The following is an 18,779-nucleotide window of genomic DNA, read 5'->3' as shown; positions in this document are numbered from 1 at the left end:
CCCATAACCCTTGTGAGGATAAGCACACTGGAAAATGGATGGATGTAATTTAAATTCGACAGGGTTTCAAAAATACATGTCTTTGTAGTGCTTTATTTATCATTTATTTTCACTTTACAGGGACAGTTTTTTTAATTACTCTGTGCACCGGGTGGCAATGGTATGAATAATATGAAATATACCTTTCAGGAATAAAACCTTGGAAAGTTGGAGAATTACAATTATTATCGCGTGATAAAATAGTGGGTTAATTCCCTCAATTTAAGGTCGCACCCAGGTTTCCTTATGACCACCAGGGGGCGCGCTTATATTTGCAGACATTCACTCGCTCGCCGGTAGGTGTAATAACACATCAATGACGGTCTTCAAAATCCTAATATGTAACCCTTAGGTACCTGGAGCATTTCATAAGCTTTTTTTCCCCCTTTCAATTGTTAACAAAATTAAAGCAGTGAAAAGGCATACGTATTGAGAATACTGTAATCACGGGATGTGCCGGGTTGACCAAACTAACTGTCGTAAAAGTGTCGTAAAATGGCTTTCTACGATTGGCGCCCCCGTGCGGCAATGAACACAAGCCCAGTATTGTAGCCAGCGAGAGCGAACAGACGACCTGCTGGGTAAACAACAGTGTCGACTCGAGAGACAGGAATGGCAACGTCGTCGAGGGCTATCAGTGAGATATTTCCATTTTATATCATGGGGGGATAGTAGAGACGTTGTTCTGTTATTGTAGGGTTAAAATGAAAGGCTGACCCGTCTCAACGTCGGTATGAAATCGTCTTTTTGCTCAGTAGAGTTGCGCTTGCCTTTACGTTAGCTTTAGCGTAGAGCGCTTGAGGGCCCAATGCTTTCGATGCCGCTTTTCAGCTCTCATCGGTACTGTTGTCAGTTTCACAATCCCAGCCATTAACAATTGCGACTTCTGTGGAGGCCCTCTGAGTTACCGCTAGTGTTAACCTTGATGTATCCACGTTTCGTTTCGTTATTTTCGGCCGAGATTTGACCCGCCCGTCGAAGCCAAAGACGTATTTTTATTAAACATGTAGAAACAGTGGTGTAATCTTTGTTGTGTTCTGTGTGGACTCGTATGTGACAGGCTAAGTGGCTGGTCGCTCCCCCATCTAGTTTTGTCTCTATTAACTATTATTGCACATTATCATTCCAAGGAGGTGGCTAACTCCTGTATTCTGCGTTTATACGTGAAAACAAGTTAATAGTGGATTCGAAGGCGTCTGTGAGAGAGATTCGGATAGTTACCTGTTAACCAACCCTGCTAGAAGCCATGACTCAAAATTGTGTTAAGATGATACGCTGGTGTAATTTTTTTTTTTTTGTGTGTGTGACTAGACCAAGAGGCCTATTTAGTGCTTTCACAGTTGCACATCGTGAATTATTTTACAGGAGCAAATGCTTTTGTAAAACTGTTTCTTCGCTTCTAGCCTCACTAGTCATGTATGCCGTCATTTGATCTAAATGGGGATAAATCTGGAATCATAGTACGCCAGAGAATGTGTCCTGTGAGTTGTGATGGTGATTTGTGGAGGAAAAGTGTACGCCACACACAAATTTTCCATTTGGTACCCTTCAGACTCAAACACAACTCCTTTGCATGTCCGATGATACATGATGAATGCATGTGGAAAGCTGCTTGAGCTTTTATTAAGATATGCTTGATATGGATATCCTACGCTCCATGTATTATAGTACAGTGGTACATTAATTTATGAGTGACCTGACTTAATTGTTTTACAAGAAACAAGATTGACTGATCTCTTCACCACATCTTCACCCCTAGAGGTGTGACAAAAAATTACATTCAAAAAGCTTCTGTTTATTTTCACTCCCAATTAAGTTTGATCCACGAAAAAAAATTGGTTCATGTGGATGTAAAACACAAATGCTGGTTGTTGCTTAATGCTAACACACAACGCAAGACAGCATAGATGGAATGATGAAACTATGATTGGTTTTGTGGTTTTACGACCTTTCAGCTGACTGATATTTAAACCATAACAGTAGCAACATATCGAGACAGAAATGGTAACAATTCTCGCAGGCGTATGTTCTTCGTCAAAAAATGACTGATTACTACTGCTGACTGACTCGCTTGGTTTGCATTTATTAAACAGCCCCCCTGGTGACCAAGACAAACTCACCAAAAGGAGGGAACCAAATAACGGCCTTTTCGTTCATATCAGTGAGGAAAGATGATTTGAGAAATGTTTATGAAACAAATTCAACTTGTAAATTAAGGTATGAGCTTCATCCTCACTAGTAAGACAACTTAACGGACAAGTAGAATGACTGCAGCTGGTTAAAAAAAAACGACTGTATGACTAGTAACATTTTTTTCCATGACTATTTGGATGAAAAGATACTTGTTTGCTGAGTAACTGCTCAGATCTTCCTGTGAGACCATAATAACAGCATCATTTCTGTCCAGGATCACAACAGGCTTTGATCTTCATGAATTAAAAAGTCCAATGTTTCTTAGCTGATCAGTATCTGGTTTGAGGAAAAACAATATTTTAGCCATTAAATCCAGTTGGAAAAATTTAAACTGGACAAATGCGGTGTATGCCATTGAAAAGAGTGAACAGATGTTCAATGGGAGCGATGAGGTCAAGCACACTCTGTTTCAGGATCCTGATCAGTTTCGAAATTTAACAAAATTCAATAATGAATTTTCAGGTGCTATCTCTTATGATCCTACATGGATCTTATTATCCTTTTTGAAGTAACAATTTAACCATAATTGTCATACAAGGGTAACTTCAAAATTGGATAATACAATTTGGAAATTAAATGATACTCACCTTTGAAGGCACCATGGGAAAATTGATTTTTTAACATTGCTTATTCATATACAAATAGGTCTCTGAAGTGGCCGGGCAACCATGAATGAGACTAAACGTTTCCAGTCCCCGCCACAAGTATTGTAACAACACGGTCAATTCCTTTGTTTTTGTTGTATTCTGAAGACATTTGGGTGGTTTTAGATCAGGGTGTTTGCAGTCACCCACTTTTCAAGTGAGCAAAAGTATTGGAACATTAGGAAATTAACTTAAAAGTGAGTAACATTTAATATTTGGTGGCATGACCTTTACTTGCAAAAACTGCACTATCCCTGCAACCCATTGACTTCACCAGATTGTTGCATTTTTCTTTCAAAATGCTTTTCCAGGCCTTGACTGCAGGCTCTTTTATTCATTTATTTTTTTCTGGAGGTTTCTCTTTTCAGTCTCCTGTTAAGGAAGCAGTGCGTCTCAATTGTTTTCCGTTATGACCCCTGCACCCCAGGAAGAAGAAAAAGCTCCCGCGAGTACACCTCTATATAGCATTGTATATAAAGGATAATCTAATCCTTATAAACATTGACATGCAAAAGAACGCTATCACTCAATTTACAATCCAAAAAATAATCATGTTAATCATGTTCTTCGGGGAGGCGGCATGGTGGAGCAGCTAGCTGTAGAGTGTTGGGTTCACAGTTCTGAGGACTGGGGTTCAGATCCAGGCCCCACTTGTGTGGAGTTTGCATTTTCTCACCATGCCTGTGTGTGTTTTCTCCAGTCACTCGGGTTTCCTCCCACATCCCAAAAACATGCATTCATTGGAGACTCTAAATTGACCCGAGGTGTGATGGTGAGTGCGACTATTTGTCTCTATGTGCGCTGCGCTTGGCTGGCAACCAGTTCAAGGCGTACCCCGACTCCTGCCTGATGACGGTTGGCATAGGCTCCAGCTCTCCCGCGAACCTTGTGAGGATAAGCGGCTAAGACAATGAATGGATGTATCTTCTTCAGTGTCTCTCATGGGCCCCCCTCGTATTGCAACAAGGGGGTCGCGCCCCACTATTTGAGAAGCACTTGTTTATGGACCAGTGATTGATTTAGGCACTGTCAGACCTTCCACTTTCCCCCCTGATGAAGTCTTTTGTTGCATGATCAATCTTCTCCAAATTAATTTGGATGGATTTTTTTGGGTAAATTGCCATACAAAATGGTTTTGTAGACTTCAGAATTCATTCTGCTCCTACCATCTTGAGTTACATCATCAATAACAACTAGTCAGGGCTTTCCAGGAGCAGCCATGCAAGCCCAAGCCGTGACATTACCTCCACCATGCTTCACAGATGAGTTTGTTTTGGATCATAAGCAGATTCATATTCTCATTGCTTTGGCCTTTCCATCACTTTGGTAGGGATTCATCTTTGTCTCGTCAGTCTATAAAACTTTGTTCCAAAATGTTTGTGGCTCATCTCTGTCTTACTTTGCAAAAATCAGTCTGGCCTTCCGATTCTTTTTGCTGATGAGTGGTGTGCATCATGTAGTATGTATTATATAGTATTTTCAAACAGTGGATTGTGACTGGTTAGAGTTTGGTTAACCGGGGATCAATTCCCGGCCCCTCCTGTGTGGAATTGGCATGTTCTGCCTGTGCCTGTGTGAGTTTTCTCAGGGCACCCTGGTGTTGATATTTTTGCTCACTTGAAAATTTGGTGGGTACAAGCAAAAGGTACTCTCTCCCAAGTTGTTTAACATTTATATGCAAGTATCGTGAAATAAAAGCTGGAATTCTGAACTTTTTTCTCATATTCATCTTTATGATTTGAACCTCAAATGTCTTCAGTATGCAAGAAAAATAAAAGAAATTGGCTTTGCTGTTTCAATACCTTTGGAAAGGACTGTAAATCCCAAAAGATTATTCTAATAGGCGACATGGTGGAGGACTGGTTTGAGCGTCTTCCTCGCAATTCTGAAGATCAGGGTTCAAATCCCCGCACCGCCTGTGTAGATTTTGCTTGTTTTCCCTGTGCCTGTGGGGGTTTTCTCTGGGCATTCTGGTTTCTTCCCACATCCCAAAAAAACTTGCGTTAATTTGAGGCTCTAAATTGCCCTAAATTGTGATTGTGAAAGCAAATGGTTGTTTCTTTCTATGTCCCCTGCGATTGGCTGGCAACTAGTTCAGGGTGTAGCCCAGCAACTGCCCCAAAATACCTGGGATAGGCTCTGTCAATCCCGCGACCCTTGTCAGGGTAAGCGGCTCAGATAATGGATTATTCTAATAACCCAAATAATTTGATTACTAAAGGACTAAAACAAAATCTACCTTAAAGCTTCGCAGGACTATTATTTCATTCTCATGCAACACTCGGCATTGAAATATGTTGGCAAGATGGTTGCCAGTCGGGAGCAAAGGTTGCATAAAACAGAATGTCCAAAGTTTGGGATCATTTGTTACTTAAAATAAACTGCAGTTTATGAAAAGCAAAGCAGTCACCGGAGCATGTCTATGATCACCAACACAAGGTATATATGATACCTTATTAATATAGCCTACCAACGCAAGTCACAACGTATTGTAGTACTTGGACTCATCCTCGTAAAACCCCAAATACTGTTCACATTGACTGTGATAAATGACTCGTAAATCACAATTGAATTGTTACTCCTTGTACTATTCCAAATCGTCCAACAAATGAAAAATTCAATAAACACCTTTTGAAAACTATTGAACCATTAAGAGCTTACGGTACTTTTTGATAGAACGAGATGAGTCTCTGTGCAGAGATGAGGTTGGAAAACTGCCAAAGTGTTGTTTTATTATCAACCTCACACTAAACACCACAAAAACCAAGGAAGTCATCCTGGACTTCCGGAAATGCGGCATTGACCCGGCCCCACTGTTCATCAGTGGAGATTGTGTGTTATTCTTTATATTGGTTTCAGCACGTTGTGAAGTAGCGCTCCTTATCTCATTGTATGGACAGTCACATAATGTCAATAAAGGCTTTTGATGTGATTTGACTGATGTGTTTTAGCTGCCATATCTCCATATGAAGAAGTTTTTCAGTTTAGCTTAATTAATAGATTCATTAGCCATCTCTTGTCTTATCTGCTCTTAGTAGTAAAATTAACATTTGATATACCCTGTGTCGTTCCTGGGAGAGGGCTAAATGCTAGCAGGAAAAGCCAACCCACTGCTTGTCATTGCAACAAAGCTGGGCCCGCCATTAGCCCAGCAGTAATTAAACTGGCTGAGGGATGCCGCACTGCACTAAACTGAGCCGGTTTCAACATGACAAACATGCAGTAAGAAATATTTCTGTAGTCAGGCTAACCTTTTCTCATACACTCTTCCGTACCACTCTTAAAGTTATAGTGACTATTCCCTGTTGACCAAATGCATAGAAAGCTCCAATGTTTAGCGCGACCGTACATTAGTGAAGAGCATTGTTCTGTGTCGTTTTAGACTTTAAAGGTATTGCGAACTTGGATAGATATTATCTGAGCGTATTTAATGCCTATCCCCCTGAATTTGTACTGTACAGAATTTAACCAAATCTGCACTGCTGGGTGAAAAACAGCGCATAGAGATAAATTAACATCAGTTTTAGTTCCAAGTAGGCATTGTTGTGCCTTCAGAAATTCTTTGAATGCTGCAATTCATGGTTGAAGGTCATAAGATTGGTGTGAGTCATTTCTTTTCATTCTTGCGACAGTATAAGGATTTTTCTGTTTGATTCACAGTTCAGTGACTTTGGATACTTGGTGACTTGAGATACCTTTGTTATTGTCAATGTGTATCATGCAATTTAGGCAGAGACATCTGTTTTATTTCAGAAGTGGTTAAAACGTCACCAGGCTGGTATCTAGCGTTAATCTGAGAGAATTTACGCTGCTATGAAATCTCTACCAGAATAAAGTGCCTATTCTCTTCCTCTTTAATGTGACATTTTGCTATTGCTTTATCCCAGTTTGAGTTCTGCAGTACAGCAATTCCACATGGTAGCCTATTAGCTCAGGTATTCCAAGTGATTGTGGCATCCAACCACATTAGCCTCGCAATTTGATGACTCACTGAGTAAAACCACTTGTCCTACTTAAGGAGATATTAGCATACTTTTGTTTTATCTTGGGAATATTTGCCTCAAATTCAGGCTTTTTCAGTTCTCAAACCATGTCATTTTTATTCACGGTATGCTTAGATCCCTCTTCCAGGACCATCAAGCTGCAATAGATCCCAAGTGAGCAACATTATTCACTATATGATGCTATCCAAAGCAACTGTCTCACTTCGCTCTTCGCCACCTAAGATAAGTGGGGTTAGATGAGAGGTGGGAGTTGAACTGGTCAAAATCCAGATGTATGGGAGTGAGTTTAACAAAATGCAAGCGTGTAAAAATAAGTCGTCATTCGAGAGTTTGACATTTCTACCAAGGTAGCGCCTCTGATTTCTACAGGAAGGGATTTACAAAGTTTAGAGCCCCAAGATCTTGGGAGGCACCCTAAAGACCAGCACTTTGCTCCACTCTTTTTATAAATGCTAACAATTCCACGTTTGTTGATATTCTTGTTCGGGTGTGGCACATCTGTATCTCTCTAAAGCGGCTAACTTTCCATGTCATCTGATAATTAAGCGGATCGCTGCACGCTCCCTGAATTTATCACTGTTAATAAAACGGACCATTTCTAAATTACTTTTATTCTGCGTACCTTTCATCTTAGTTATTGCATCATAGGTTGAAGTCACTATTAGTTGGCTTTCAGCACAGTGACTTTATCTCTTGTTTTTCTTTCTTCCTTTTGTAGGTGTTGTGAGATGAATGGGTTTGAATCATAGGAGCTGCACACTCACTCTGTTAGCTCGGTGTGGACAGAGCTGCCACGATGAAGAGTGAAGTGCCATCTGAGGCCTCCAGCAGACAGGAGCATCTGAAGGAGTCCCTGGTAAACCCCGAACCCTTGGAGGCAGCTAAGAGCTTCCCAAGCAACATGGAGGTGATTGGAATGGGAGACGGTGAGTTTGCAACCCTGTGTTCCGAATCGAGGCATCGGACCTTGAGGGACACTGCATCCCACAAGGACTCTGAGCGCGGCCTCTCCGCCCGCAGAAAAAGAAAGGTCCAACAGGCAGGACCTTCTGACTGTTCACTTAAAGTCGGCCATTTTAGTGAGACTGCTGTCACCCCTCAGCGTCCCAGGGAAGAACTTTTACGTCACTCTAGCGAGGATGAACACAATCATGAGTCATCTTTTAGTGACTGTGCCTCGTCCCCTTCCTCTAGCTTACGATTCGGGGACTCGGATACACTGAGCTCTGAGGAGGATGTGGATTCTGGACCAACAGAGGGCCAACATAAAGCCCCTGTCCTCCCAACAGGAGCCACTGGAGTAGGTCTTCGCCCTGTTGTGAGTCGAACGAGGCGGACCCGCTCCCATAAGTGGGTGCGCTCCGAGGCGGAGCCGGTGTTGCTGAAGCGACCGTGTTTGAGCAGTCGGCGGCCTCTGCATAGGAAACGGTTTGTGAAAGCAGTTCCTGGGGGAGGGCAGCGTACACAGAAGCAAAAGGAGCGACTACTACTGCAGAGGAAGAAACGAGAAGTGATTGCACGCAGAAAATACGCTTTACTGAATAGCACAAGTAGTTCAAGTGAGGAGCTGAGCAGCGGATCCTCGTCCCCCTCCTCGACCGAAGCGGAGGATGAGCTGTACGTGGATGTCAGCAGCAGCAGCAGCCAGCCCAACAGCGCTGCAGTGGCCACAGGTAATTAGTGACCTTGATGTACTAGTTCTCTTTCACCATCTATTATGTGTGTGTGTGTGTTAGTACAGCTTTGTTACAATACGCCGTCAACACTGTAGTGACTTGATGTGCACACATCTATACTGTAGGCTTTCATGGGAATGGGTATACTAATTAGGTTGCAAAGGGGTGGGAATTTTTCAGTAAATTTCTATGGGAATTTAAGATGGGGAATTTGGGATTTTAAATTGGAAAGTTTCCATGGGAATTCACTGGTAATTCAACGGGATCATTTTAAGCGTCAACATTTTGTTCTGTTTTCAAAGGGGAACTTTAAAGTGGTACAACTGTTTTGAATGTAGTCTTACTTCACTAATCCCCCCCCCCTCCTCTCGAGTCTCTGACCAAAACTGCGTGATAGTCACACGGAATGGATTTCCAGCTTCAACAAAATCGCAGCCATAGCAATACTAAGATAACATTTGAAATGATTTGTCTTGTTTTTAATATCACAGAAACCTGGGATTATTTTCCACATCAAGATGTATTTTTGCATAGCTTCTCTGCCAAGAATTTAAATTGTAATGGAACAGTTGCTACAGTGTTTAGTGTATTGTTTTATACACCTCATCACCCTGACACTTTCATTAATGCTACTGTTTGATACGTATCGCTTTGCGGTGCTTGCAGGCAGCACAATCCAATGTTGCCAAAATTAAGTGCAGTCCTGCATAAACTAAAGCTTTATATGCCGATGAAGAGTTGAACCCAACACAGGTTGTATAACTTGCTTTTAGAGCAGATTTCAATCACAATTTAGAATGCTGATGTAGTTCATTTTGGACTTCTCTGCACAGTTAGGGATGAATTAATCATTCTCTCGAATGAGTTAGGGCAATGGACAGTCACACAACAAAGAATTTAGGTTTATTGAGTTGCACTAATATTTTAAATTATATTAAGACCCAGTGCATTCAAGAAATAGAAAACAGGATCATGTTGCTACAGTTTTGCCTTTCTTAAGGCATGTTCTCAGACATATCCCTCTTTAGGTGGGTTTAGCAAAGTGAAATAAATTACACTTATTTGTCATTCACAAGTATTTTTTTCAATTTATGAAAAATTAAACATCACCTCCCTTAACATTGAGTACAACTGTGCAAAGAGACCGAATAAAAGTGCAAATAAGAAATTTGGCCCTTACAAAATAATCATGCATAATTTAGTTCGACATGAATGAGAAGGGCGGAGGAGGAAGAGTGAATCTGCAGGGTGAAGAGATAGAAAGGGTGGAGGACTTCAAATACTTTTGGTCACCATTACGGAGCAATGGTGAGTGTGGTATGGAAGTGAAGAAATGGGTCCAAGTGGGATGGAACAATAGGTGGATGGTGCCTGGTGTTCTATGTAACAGAAGAGTATCTGCTAGGATGAAGGGCAAAGTTTATAAAACTGGTGAGGCCGAACATGATTTACGGATTAGAGACGGTGCCTCTGAAGAAACAACAGCAAACAGAACTCGAAGTAACAGAAATGAAGATGCTGAGGTTCTTGCTTGGTGTTAACAGGTTGGATAGGATTAGAAATGAGCTCATTAGAGGAACAGCCAAAATTGGATGTTTTGGAGACAAGGTTAGAGAGAGCAGACTTTGATGGTTTGGACATGTTCAGAGGTGAGAGAATGAGTCTATTGGTAGAAGGGTGGATGGAGCTGCCAGGGAAAAGAGCGACAGAAAGACCAAAGAAAAGGTTGATTGGTATTGTGAGGGAGTACATGAGGACAGTGGGTGTTAGAGAGGAGGATGCACGAGATAGGCTTAGATGGAAAAAGATGACACGCTGTGGTGACCCCTAACGGGATAAGCCGAAAGAAAAAAAAAAACAAAAAAAAAACAGGGAAGAAGTTTAGTTCGACGTGGCCAGAGAGTCTACAAGTAGATTTTTCACCCACCACCAATGTCAGTATGCCAGGTGTCTGTTGTCAGAAAGGCTTTCAAGAGAACGTATGTTGAAAATTTGACATTCAGCTACTTCCACCGCCATGACTCCTGGTTATCCAGTAAAGGGTAATGTCAGGGTTCAAAGTGTGTGTCAGATAAGGGGAGCCAAGCCCCCACAAAGTGCACGTGAGCTCCTTTAATGACAACGATGAACGGATTTGTTAGGGTATTAATTTATAGCCCCACCTGCCCAATCAACAACATTGCACAGCAAATGAGAGTGCAGAGTTAGCTGTTGTACGTTCGGGTTAGCAACTGGTTAAGCATTAGTCAACATCTTGTGTGGATGGGTGGAACTTGTGGCCGTAGAAGCTCGTTTATGAATCACAATCACCTTTATTTTGCTAAGTATGTAAAAAAAAAAAAAAATATATATATATATATATATATATACATATACACACACACACACACGGAATATTTCTTGGGTAGTTGGAGACGCGCTAGTAAAACAACAGACAGTCAATTGACAGATGATACTTTTGAGACATAAAAACATTGAGGAAAAAGTTATGCCGAGACTTCAAGAAATGTATGCAGTTTAAAGTGCAATAATCTGGGACAAAGTCAATTGCGCAAATGTTGTCGATATTACTCAGTCGATTGTTCAAATGGTGCAGATCCTACTTAGGGATATAAGTGGCTAGTATTGGTCAACAAGAGATATGCAAATAGCATAACGTGCCGAAACTAATACAGTGAGTGCACGAGTGATTTATAACTGGCCCCACAGAATGAGACAACAAACTCAAGATACAAAAATTAGCAGTATATTGCAATGGACTTGTGAGTTAACTCGAAGAAGTCAAGAGAGAAGCTGTTAGAATGTCTGCTAGTTTTAGTTTGCATTGTTTGGTAGAGCCTATCTGAGGGAAGGAGCTGTAATGTCCAATAGGATTTTGCATGCTCTTCTCTTAATTCTGGCAGAATGCAAGTCGTCAATGGTGGGTAGGCGGGTACTGCGTGTTTGCTTACCTGTTACTCAAAAGTGATTGAACGTTCACTGGCGGCTATGTCCATCCTTGACCACATCTGGGGTCATTATAATACATTGTTACTAGCGGTGGTAGGGTATAATAAATTAGCTAATGCGTGTTTAACTCCACTTTGTGTTGGCAATTGTGGACATGCTTTTATGACAGCCAGTTTTACTTTTATGTTGTTTTTGCAAGTGTAAAATGATACAAATCTCCTCCAAACATTTTTGTTCTCATTTATTCTGTTAATCATTTAATCCTAGTGTGTTGGTTTAAGAGTTCTGTTGATGAATGAGTCTTCTATCCCTTCTTTTCCTTCGAGACTAATGTAATGGAAACTATCGTCACCCTTACCTGTTAAACACATCTGCGTAGCTCCTAGATCTATTGCAAATGTTTTGTTCCATTCCCAGGGAACTACATAACTACAAAGTACACAAAAGGTAAATGTATATTCTGATTAGTAACAGTAAAAGTAGTGGGGGGGTGCAAGGCACTTGTTTCTAGTTTGAGGTAATATATGAAATTAATCACCACTGTTGATTTTTTCCCACAATTATCTTCAACCAGTTGGTAACATTACAGTAAAAGTATGCCAGTCCAGGGTGTACCTCGTCACTTATTCTAAGTCATCTGTGGTAGGTACCAGCACACATATGGGACCTCAAGCATGGTAGAAGATTGATATCTTTAACCCAATTCTTATTCCCGATAACCCTTGAGTTCTTTATACAGTGACACATTATGCATTACTTGCAAGAATTAGTAATGCCTTATTAGTCATACTGTGTTTATAGTTATCATTTCTTGAGCAAACATATTCAGTTACTGTCCAGGTTGTGACATCCATGTTGTTTTTTTAATCACTTCAACCCCATCACCAAAGTCCCAGTTAGTTGTGAGGGTGCTTAGCAGCAGCGCTCAAGGGACAATCAGAATAGAAATCCCATTTGGGAACCATGAACTTCATTTGCATGGCAAGGCACTTAAACACCACTGCTGTGCAAAACAAACTATCATGATTTTCTAGGCCAAGGGAGGCAGTTTTCTTTGTATAATTCTCTTCATACACAAAGTAACTCAATGTGCTTTACATAATTAGAAGGGAAAAAGCATATAATACAGGGCAAAGGTTTTTTTAAGTACAGAACTGTAATAGCTTACTATTAAAAAAAAACACAAATTTCAGGTAAAAGATTTAGAAATGTTAAAATGCTTTAACATGCTGTAATCACAAATGGCTGTTAATTTTGCTGGAAAATCTTTCTTCTTTGTGCATATAGCATGTGAGACAAAACATTGATGACATGGACTTTCTGAGATAAGCTTTACTATTTTACCATTCAGTCACTTGTTTCTAGGTTTTAATTTTCAGAAGATCAATAAAATATATATAATATACATAAATACTTAAACTACTCACTGTGAATATCTGAGAATATAAGTATCTGATGCACATACTCTATACAGTTGAAAAACTTTATACGACACACCAACAAACAAAAATGTCACTAAAAGTAGATTTCTGTATGTGCTTACTGCCATCTATTAGAAGACCATTAATTTGTTCTTTCACTATGCATCACTGTCATGAATAGATGAGCAAAGATAACATTATTGTGAATATATTTTTTGAATAGTTATGTAAACAAGTGTATTCAGTAAATGAACAGGTCACTTAAATAGACTCATTGCTCCATCTTGTGATTAGATCATTTATCAGTATTTAAACTTCATGATCAGTAATTGGCCCCAAAAATCCTGATTGTGTAAAGTCTAATGAAAATTACACGTCTCATCTTTTGAAGTGGGAGAACTTGCACTTGCACTATTGGTGGCTAACTAAATACTCTTTTTGAGCTACTCTAATATATTTATATATCCAGCCATCAATTTTTCCATCTGCTTATCCTCATAAGGGTTGCTGCCGTCTATCGCAGCTAATTCGGGGCGATAGGTTGACTACACATTTGAACTGGTCGCCCGTCAGTGTCAGTGCACATATATTACAGTAATTTAACAGTGTTTGAGACTAAATGAGCTGATGCCAAAAGCTGTCATTTTATCCAGATGAATATCATGTTCCTGTTAATGTGTTCAGGTGCTCTGGATGAAGACGTGGTGGTGATTGAGGCTACTCCAGCTCCAGCACCTGTTGTCCCTGCGAGTGAGGAGATCAATGTCACCTCAACAGACAGTGAGGTGGAGATCGTCACAGTCGGAGATGGTTTCAGGTCGGAAACATTTTATTTTAAATCTGAAGAAAATCCCTTATTTTATTTGAGAATCGTTGGCTAAACAGGTGGACGAGATGCAGCTTGCCTCAGCCTGTCTTGCTGCCCGTATAGTATAATTCAGAATGTTTATAAATGGTAGACTGCAGAATACTTCAGTGGCAGAAAGTAAGTGACTACCACTGGCCTGAAGACATTCAGCTGCCTCCTGTTGAAGGAGTCAAAAACATTGTCATTTAAGCAATAATAACAACCTGTGTTTGGGTTGAGCTCCCAGATATACAATGATTCCTTGACCGATCCAACTTAATCGTTTTTCAAGACAAAAGCTGTCGTTTGGCGTATGTTTGTATTATACTGCCCCGCTAAGACTCACACCAGAAAGAGCAACACATCCATTAAATGGGAGCAAAAAAATGTGGCAAAAATGGTTTAATTTCTTCACATTCCATTTACTGTAATTTCTTATTTAATCAAAACCTATTTATAATACACTCCCCCAAAGTTGCCATCAAACTTCTCAAACCCTTCTACTTTAATTCATTTTTACAATGCATGACGTTGCATCAACCCATAATATCATACATAACATGTAACATTATCTGTATTTTGTTAGTTAAAAAAATAATTCTGAAGGCAAATATGTCATTTGGGCATGTAAGAGTTTTTTTTTTAAATCTACTTGGTCTTATTTTGAAATCTACTGTCCTACTTTTATTTAGTAAATTTGAACAGACATGCTTTTATGCTTTTCTGTTTGAATACAGGCAGAATTTGTAAGATGGGTACGATTCTTTTAAAGAAAACATGATGGACTAGGCAAACCACATTTTTTTTAATTTTAATGATTCATATTAAACTGTCAAGCATTTATTAAAAGCACGTATCTTAAAAAAAATTATATATATATATATATATCACAAAATCTATAAACTTATGAGCACAACGGCACATACATGTACCCTTGTCATATTGGAATGAAAGTGTAGACTACACCTTTCTCAACCTCTAGGTGGCGATGACATTTTGGAATGAAAGTATTTTTTTTCATAGCCACTATTCATCACAACTGCCATAGATTTATAAAATGTGAAACTTGCTCTTATATCTATGTATAATCCACACTATTGACTTTTGCCCATTTTGGCGGGGAAAATGTGCATTATACTTAAGAAATTATAGTAATTATCACTCCACTTTGTGACCATTGGATGTGCTCAATCTCAGCAAATGGCAATGACCTATGGGGTCCCTCAAGGGTCAGTTCTTGGACCTCTCCTGTTCAGACTGTATATGCTACCCTTGGGTCAAATTCTTCAAAACTTTAATTTTGACTGCCATAGCTATGCAGATGACACAGGGTTATGTTGAGCAGTCTCTCCAGATGACTACAGTTCAATTGAGGTATTGTCCCACTGTCTAAATCAGATAACTGGATGAGCCAAAGTTTTCTTCAACTAAATCATAACAAAACGGAGACAATTGTTTTTGCAATAAAGAAAAGATAATTGCTGTTAGTAAACACCTGCACTTTCCATCTTTAAAAACCAAAGACCAAGTCTGAAACCTTGGTGTTCTGATTGATTCTGACCTGACTTTCAACAATCATATCAAATCAATCACAAAAACTTCATTCTACCATCTGGAAAAACATCTAGATTAAAGTCTTGTATGTGTCAAGCAGACCAGGAAAAGCTCATCCAAGCTTTTATTTCAAGTAGACTTGACTATTGTAATGGCCTTTTGTCTGGACTCCCCAAAAAGAGTATTAAACAGCTGCAGCTCATTCAGAATGCTGCAGCTCGCGTTCTGACCAAAACAAAGAGGTCAGAGCATATAATGCCATTCATATAAAATCCTTGCACTGGCTTCCAGTCAGCCTTAGAATAGATTTTAAAGTTCTGCTATTGGTCTATAAATCACTGAATGATTTCGGTCCTGAATACATGAAAGAAATGCTTACGGAATACAAGCCCAGTAGAGCTCTGAGATCGACTGACTCGGGTCAAATAGTGGAGCGCAGAGTCCAAAGCAAACATGGTGAAGCAGCCTTTAACTCTTATGCTACACACAAATGGAATTAAGTCGCCAACAAAAGTGAGGTCAGCCCCAAGTGTGAAGATTTATAAATCCAGGTTGAAAACGCTTCTTTTTTTTCTGATGCTTTTTAGAATATATCCACTTTTTGATCATATTACTTGCACTGTATGCAGTTTTGTCTTTTTTTATATTTTGTTTGTCATTTTTATTGTTTTTATCCCGTGTTAAATGTTTTATCTCTTTGTTTTGAAATGCCTTTAATCATGTAAAGCACATTGAGTTACCTAGTGTATGAAATGCGCTACACAAATAAATTTGCTTTGCTTTGCTTTACTGTTTGTTTATGAAGAACAATTATATGGAGTGCGGACCGTTACTTGACCAGGCCCAGAAAACAAGTCAGCGGACCTGCTGAGTATGTTGCGATAAATTGTAAATTTCATAATGGATTAAATATGAAGTTGGCTGTTTTGAGGTACTACCTTGGTCATGGTCAGTTGTGTTGAGATGGAAAGACAGAGTAAAGGGGACTGATGAGAGAGCAGAGAGAGATCAGGATAAAGGCCTTGAGCATGAGAGAATAATGCAAGACAACGACAGCCATATCAACAATAGTAGTAGTTCCATGACGACGGCAACGACATTGATACCAGTCTGCTAGTAACATCACCATCTCTGGCAGGATTGCCATTGACACCAGGTAGAAGGATGAAGAAAACATGTAGAAAGAGGAACATTCGGTGCATCAACAGAGATTACTATGGAACACGCTAGCAGCCCAACGGTGCATCTATGAAGAGCAAACAAAGCATTTCATTTATTGCATTCTTTATTATTAAGCCAAACTAAGTTGTAATTTCCACACTGGGTCTCCCTTATAAACATTTTAGCATGCTTAGCATCATCTTTTCAGCTGACAAATCAAGTATTCAAACTACAACAAAGGTCCCAGCGTGTGAATGATCAGTTCGCATTGCACCAATCAATTTTTCCAGCCATTTACATTTCAAAATCGGCAGAAGAAGGGTTCATTTATCAATGGAGCCATCAAAGAACGTTTCGGCTTTGCCACCCAGGAGAACGAGTGATGTCATAGTTAATTTTCCTATATCATTTTTGTTTCTGTTAACTGGTACCATTTTGCTTCATTGAAAATGGAGAGGCAATTATTCTGGATTTCCCCACACTTTTTGGCAATAAAGCAGGTTCGTATTATCCCAGTTGTGGGGACCGGGACTGGGACTGCTATATTTTTTTTCCCCAGGGAGCACCTCTTTCCAATGAATATGTGTTGTTCGGTGTGCTGGCTGTTTCATTGATGCTGCTCTTCTGCCAAAGCAATGGATTAAGGGAATATTCCAGTGTTTGAGCAGTACACAGCGGGAGGCTTTGGGTGATGTCCCGGCCAGATGGCAGCGGGTTACAACAAACAGTGTAGTTGATATGAATCAATAAAAAAACAGACTTGATCAGTCACTGTGCTCATGATAAAGTTGAGCTCAGGACATGAACGCTGACACAAAATTTCTTTTCAGCTTGACTGTGACCCTAAAAGCACAATTTTGATTTTATCACCATTTCAATATTATGCTTCCATATTTAATGGTTTAATTTAGAAACTAATCTATTCTAGAAGTAGAAACAGAATTATAGTTGTATGTGCTATTTCATAGTTCGTAGAAAAGTTGCAATTTGATGTTCTAACTTGAAATAAGGGAAAATTATTATTTTACAAGCCTAAAAGGGCCGGTTAACTTTGTTCATCTTACTCTTCTTGTCCATAATATTGCCTATAAAATGTATATCCTAGCAAGAAATGATTGAATAACAGTTCAAAGTAGAAGTCTACTGCCAATAACGGCGAATGTTCATAAAGGCATTATTAAAAATGGTCTTAAATTACAGTAGAAGCCAGAAGTTTACATACACTGTGCAAAAACATATTTCATTTTTTGTCTCGCTGTCTGAAGTCAAATCAGACTAAACCTGTCCTGCTTTGAGGTCTGTCGGGATCACCAAAATTATTTGTGAGAAATAACAACAATGAGACAATTTCTCAGACTTTGATATATTCTTCAAGGTCAAAAGTTTACGTATATTTCCTTAGTATCGAGTAGCATTTCTTTTGAACTGCGGGACTTGGGTCAAACATTTTGGGTAACCTTCCACGAGCTTCTGGCAGTGCTCTGCTGGAATTCTGGCCTATACCTCCTGACAGAATTGGTGTAACTGAGTCAGGTTTGTCGGTTGCCTTGCTCGAACACGCCTTTTCAGCCTGCAAATTTTTGACAGGATTCAGATCAGGGCTGCTTTTTGATGGCCACTCCAAGAGATCGATTTCATTCTCAAGCCACTTTTTAACTATTTTGGCACCATGCTTAGGGCCATTTTCCACTTGGAAGATTCATTTGCACCTGAATTGTGACTTCTTGGCAGATTTTTTTTTCTTCAGATGTTGCCTTAACATCGCCATGTAATGTTCTTTATTCATGATGTCATTTTATGAAGAGGTTCAGTTCCTGGTTCAATAAAGCAGCCCCACAACATGATGCTGCCACCTCCATGCTTCATACTTGTTATTGTGTTCTCAGGTCTACAAGCTTCCCCCCTTTTTCCTCCAGATGTAACGTTGGTCATTATGGCCAAACAGCTCCACTTTAGTTTCATCAGACCGCATGACATGTCTCCAGAAGTTAAGAGCTTAACATCTTTGTCTTGGTGTCTTTTTACAAGCTGTAATCTTCAAGAGTGATTGCTTCATTCTCAGTAAGTGGTTTGAGCCCATGTTGGTGCAGGACTCGTTTCACTGTGGATAATGACACTTTTTCAGCTTCATCCAGCATCTTCACAAGGTCTTTAGGTTTTGTTCCGGGGTTCATTAGCGCATTTCAAAAAAAAATCACATTCATCTGTGGGACACAGAGCCCATTTCCTTCCTGAGACATCTGATAGCTGGACATTCCCATGATGTTTATACTCTCGTATAATTGTTTGAA

The 18,779-nt window shown here is 39.7% G+C and overlaps 1 protein-coding gene across 2 annotated transcripts in view; it reads left to right on the top strand.

Annotated features, from left to right (window-relative positions):
- Positions 1-561: 561 nt before the first annotated feature.
- rnf111 (ring finger protein 111) overlaps positions 562-18,779 on the top strand; it is a 35,223-nt gene continuing 17,005 nt past the window's right edge. For both annotated transcript variants that reach the window (XM_061814403.1, XM_061814402.1), the window contains exons 1-3: positions 562-676; positions 7,599-8,553; positions 13,611-13,743. In XM_061814403.1, coding sequence (XP_061670387.1) covers positions 7,677-8,553; positions 13,611-13,743 — 1,010 coding nt within the window. In that variant the 5' untranslated portion in view covers positions 562-676; positions 7,599-7,676. The remainder of the gene's footprint in view (positions 677-7,598; positions 8,554-13,610; positions 13,744-18,779) is intronic.

The sequence above is a fragment of the Syngnathoides biaculeatus genome, chromosome 3 (genome assembly GCF_019802595.1).
Source record: "Syngnathoides biaculeatus isolate LvHL_M chromosome 3, ASM1980259v1, whole genome shotgun sequence".
NCBI lineage: Eukaryota > Metazoa > Chordata > Actinopteri > Syngnathiformes > Syngnathidae > Syngnathoides > Syngnathoides biaculeatus.
The sequence above is the reverse complement of the archived record's forward strand: the minus strand, read 5'-3'. Positions and strand labels throughout refer to the sequence as shown.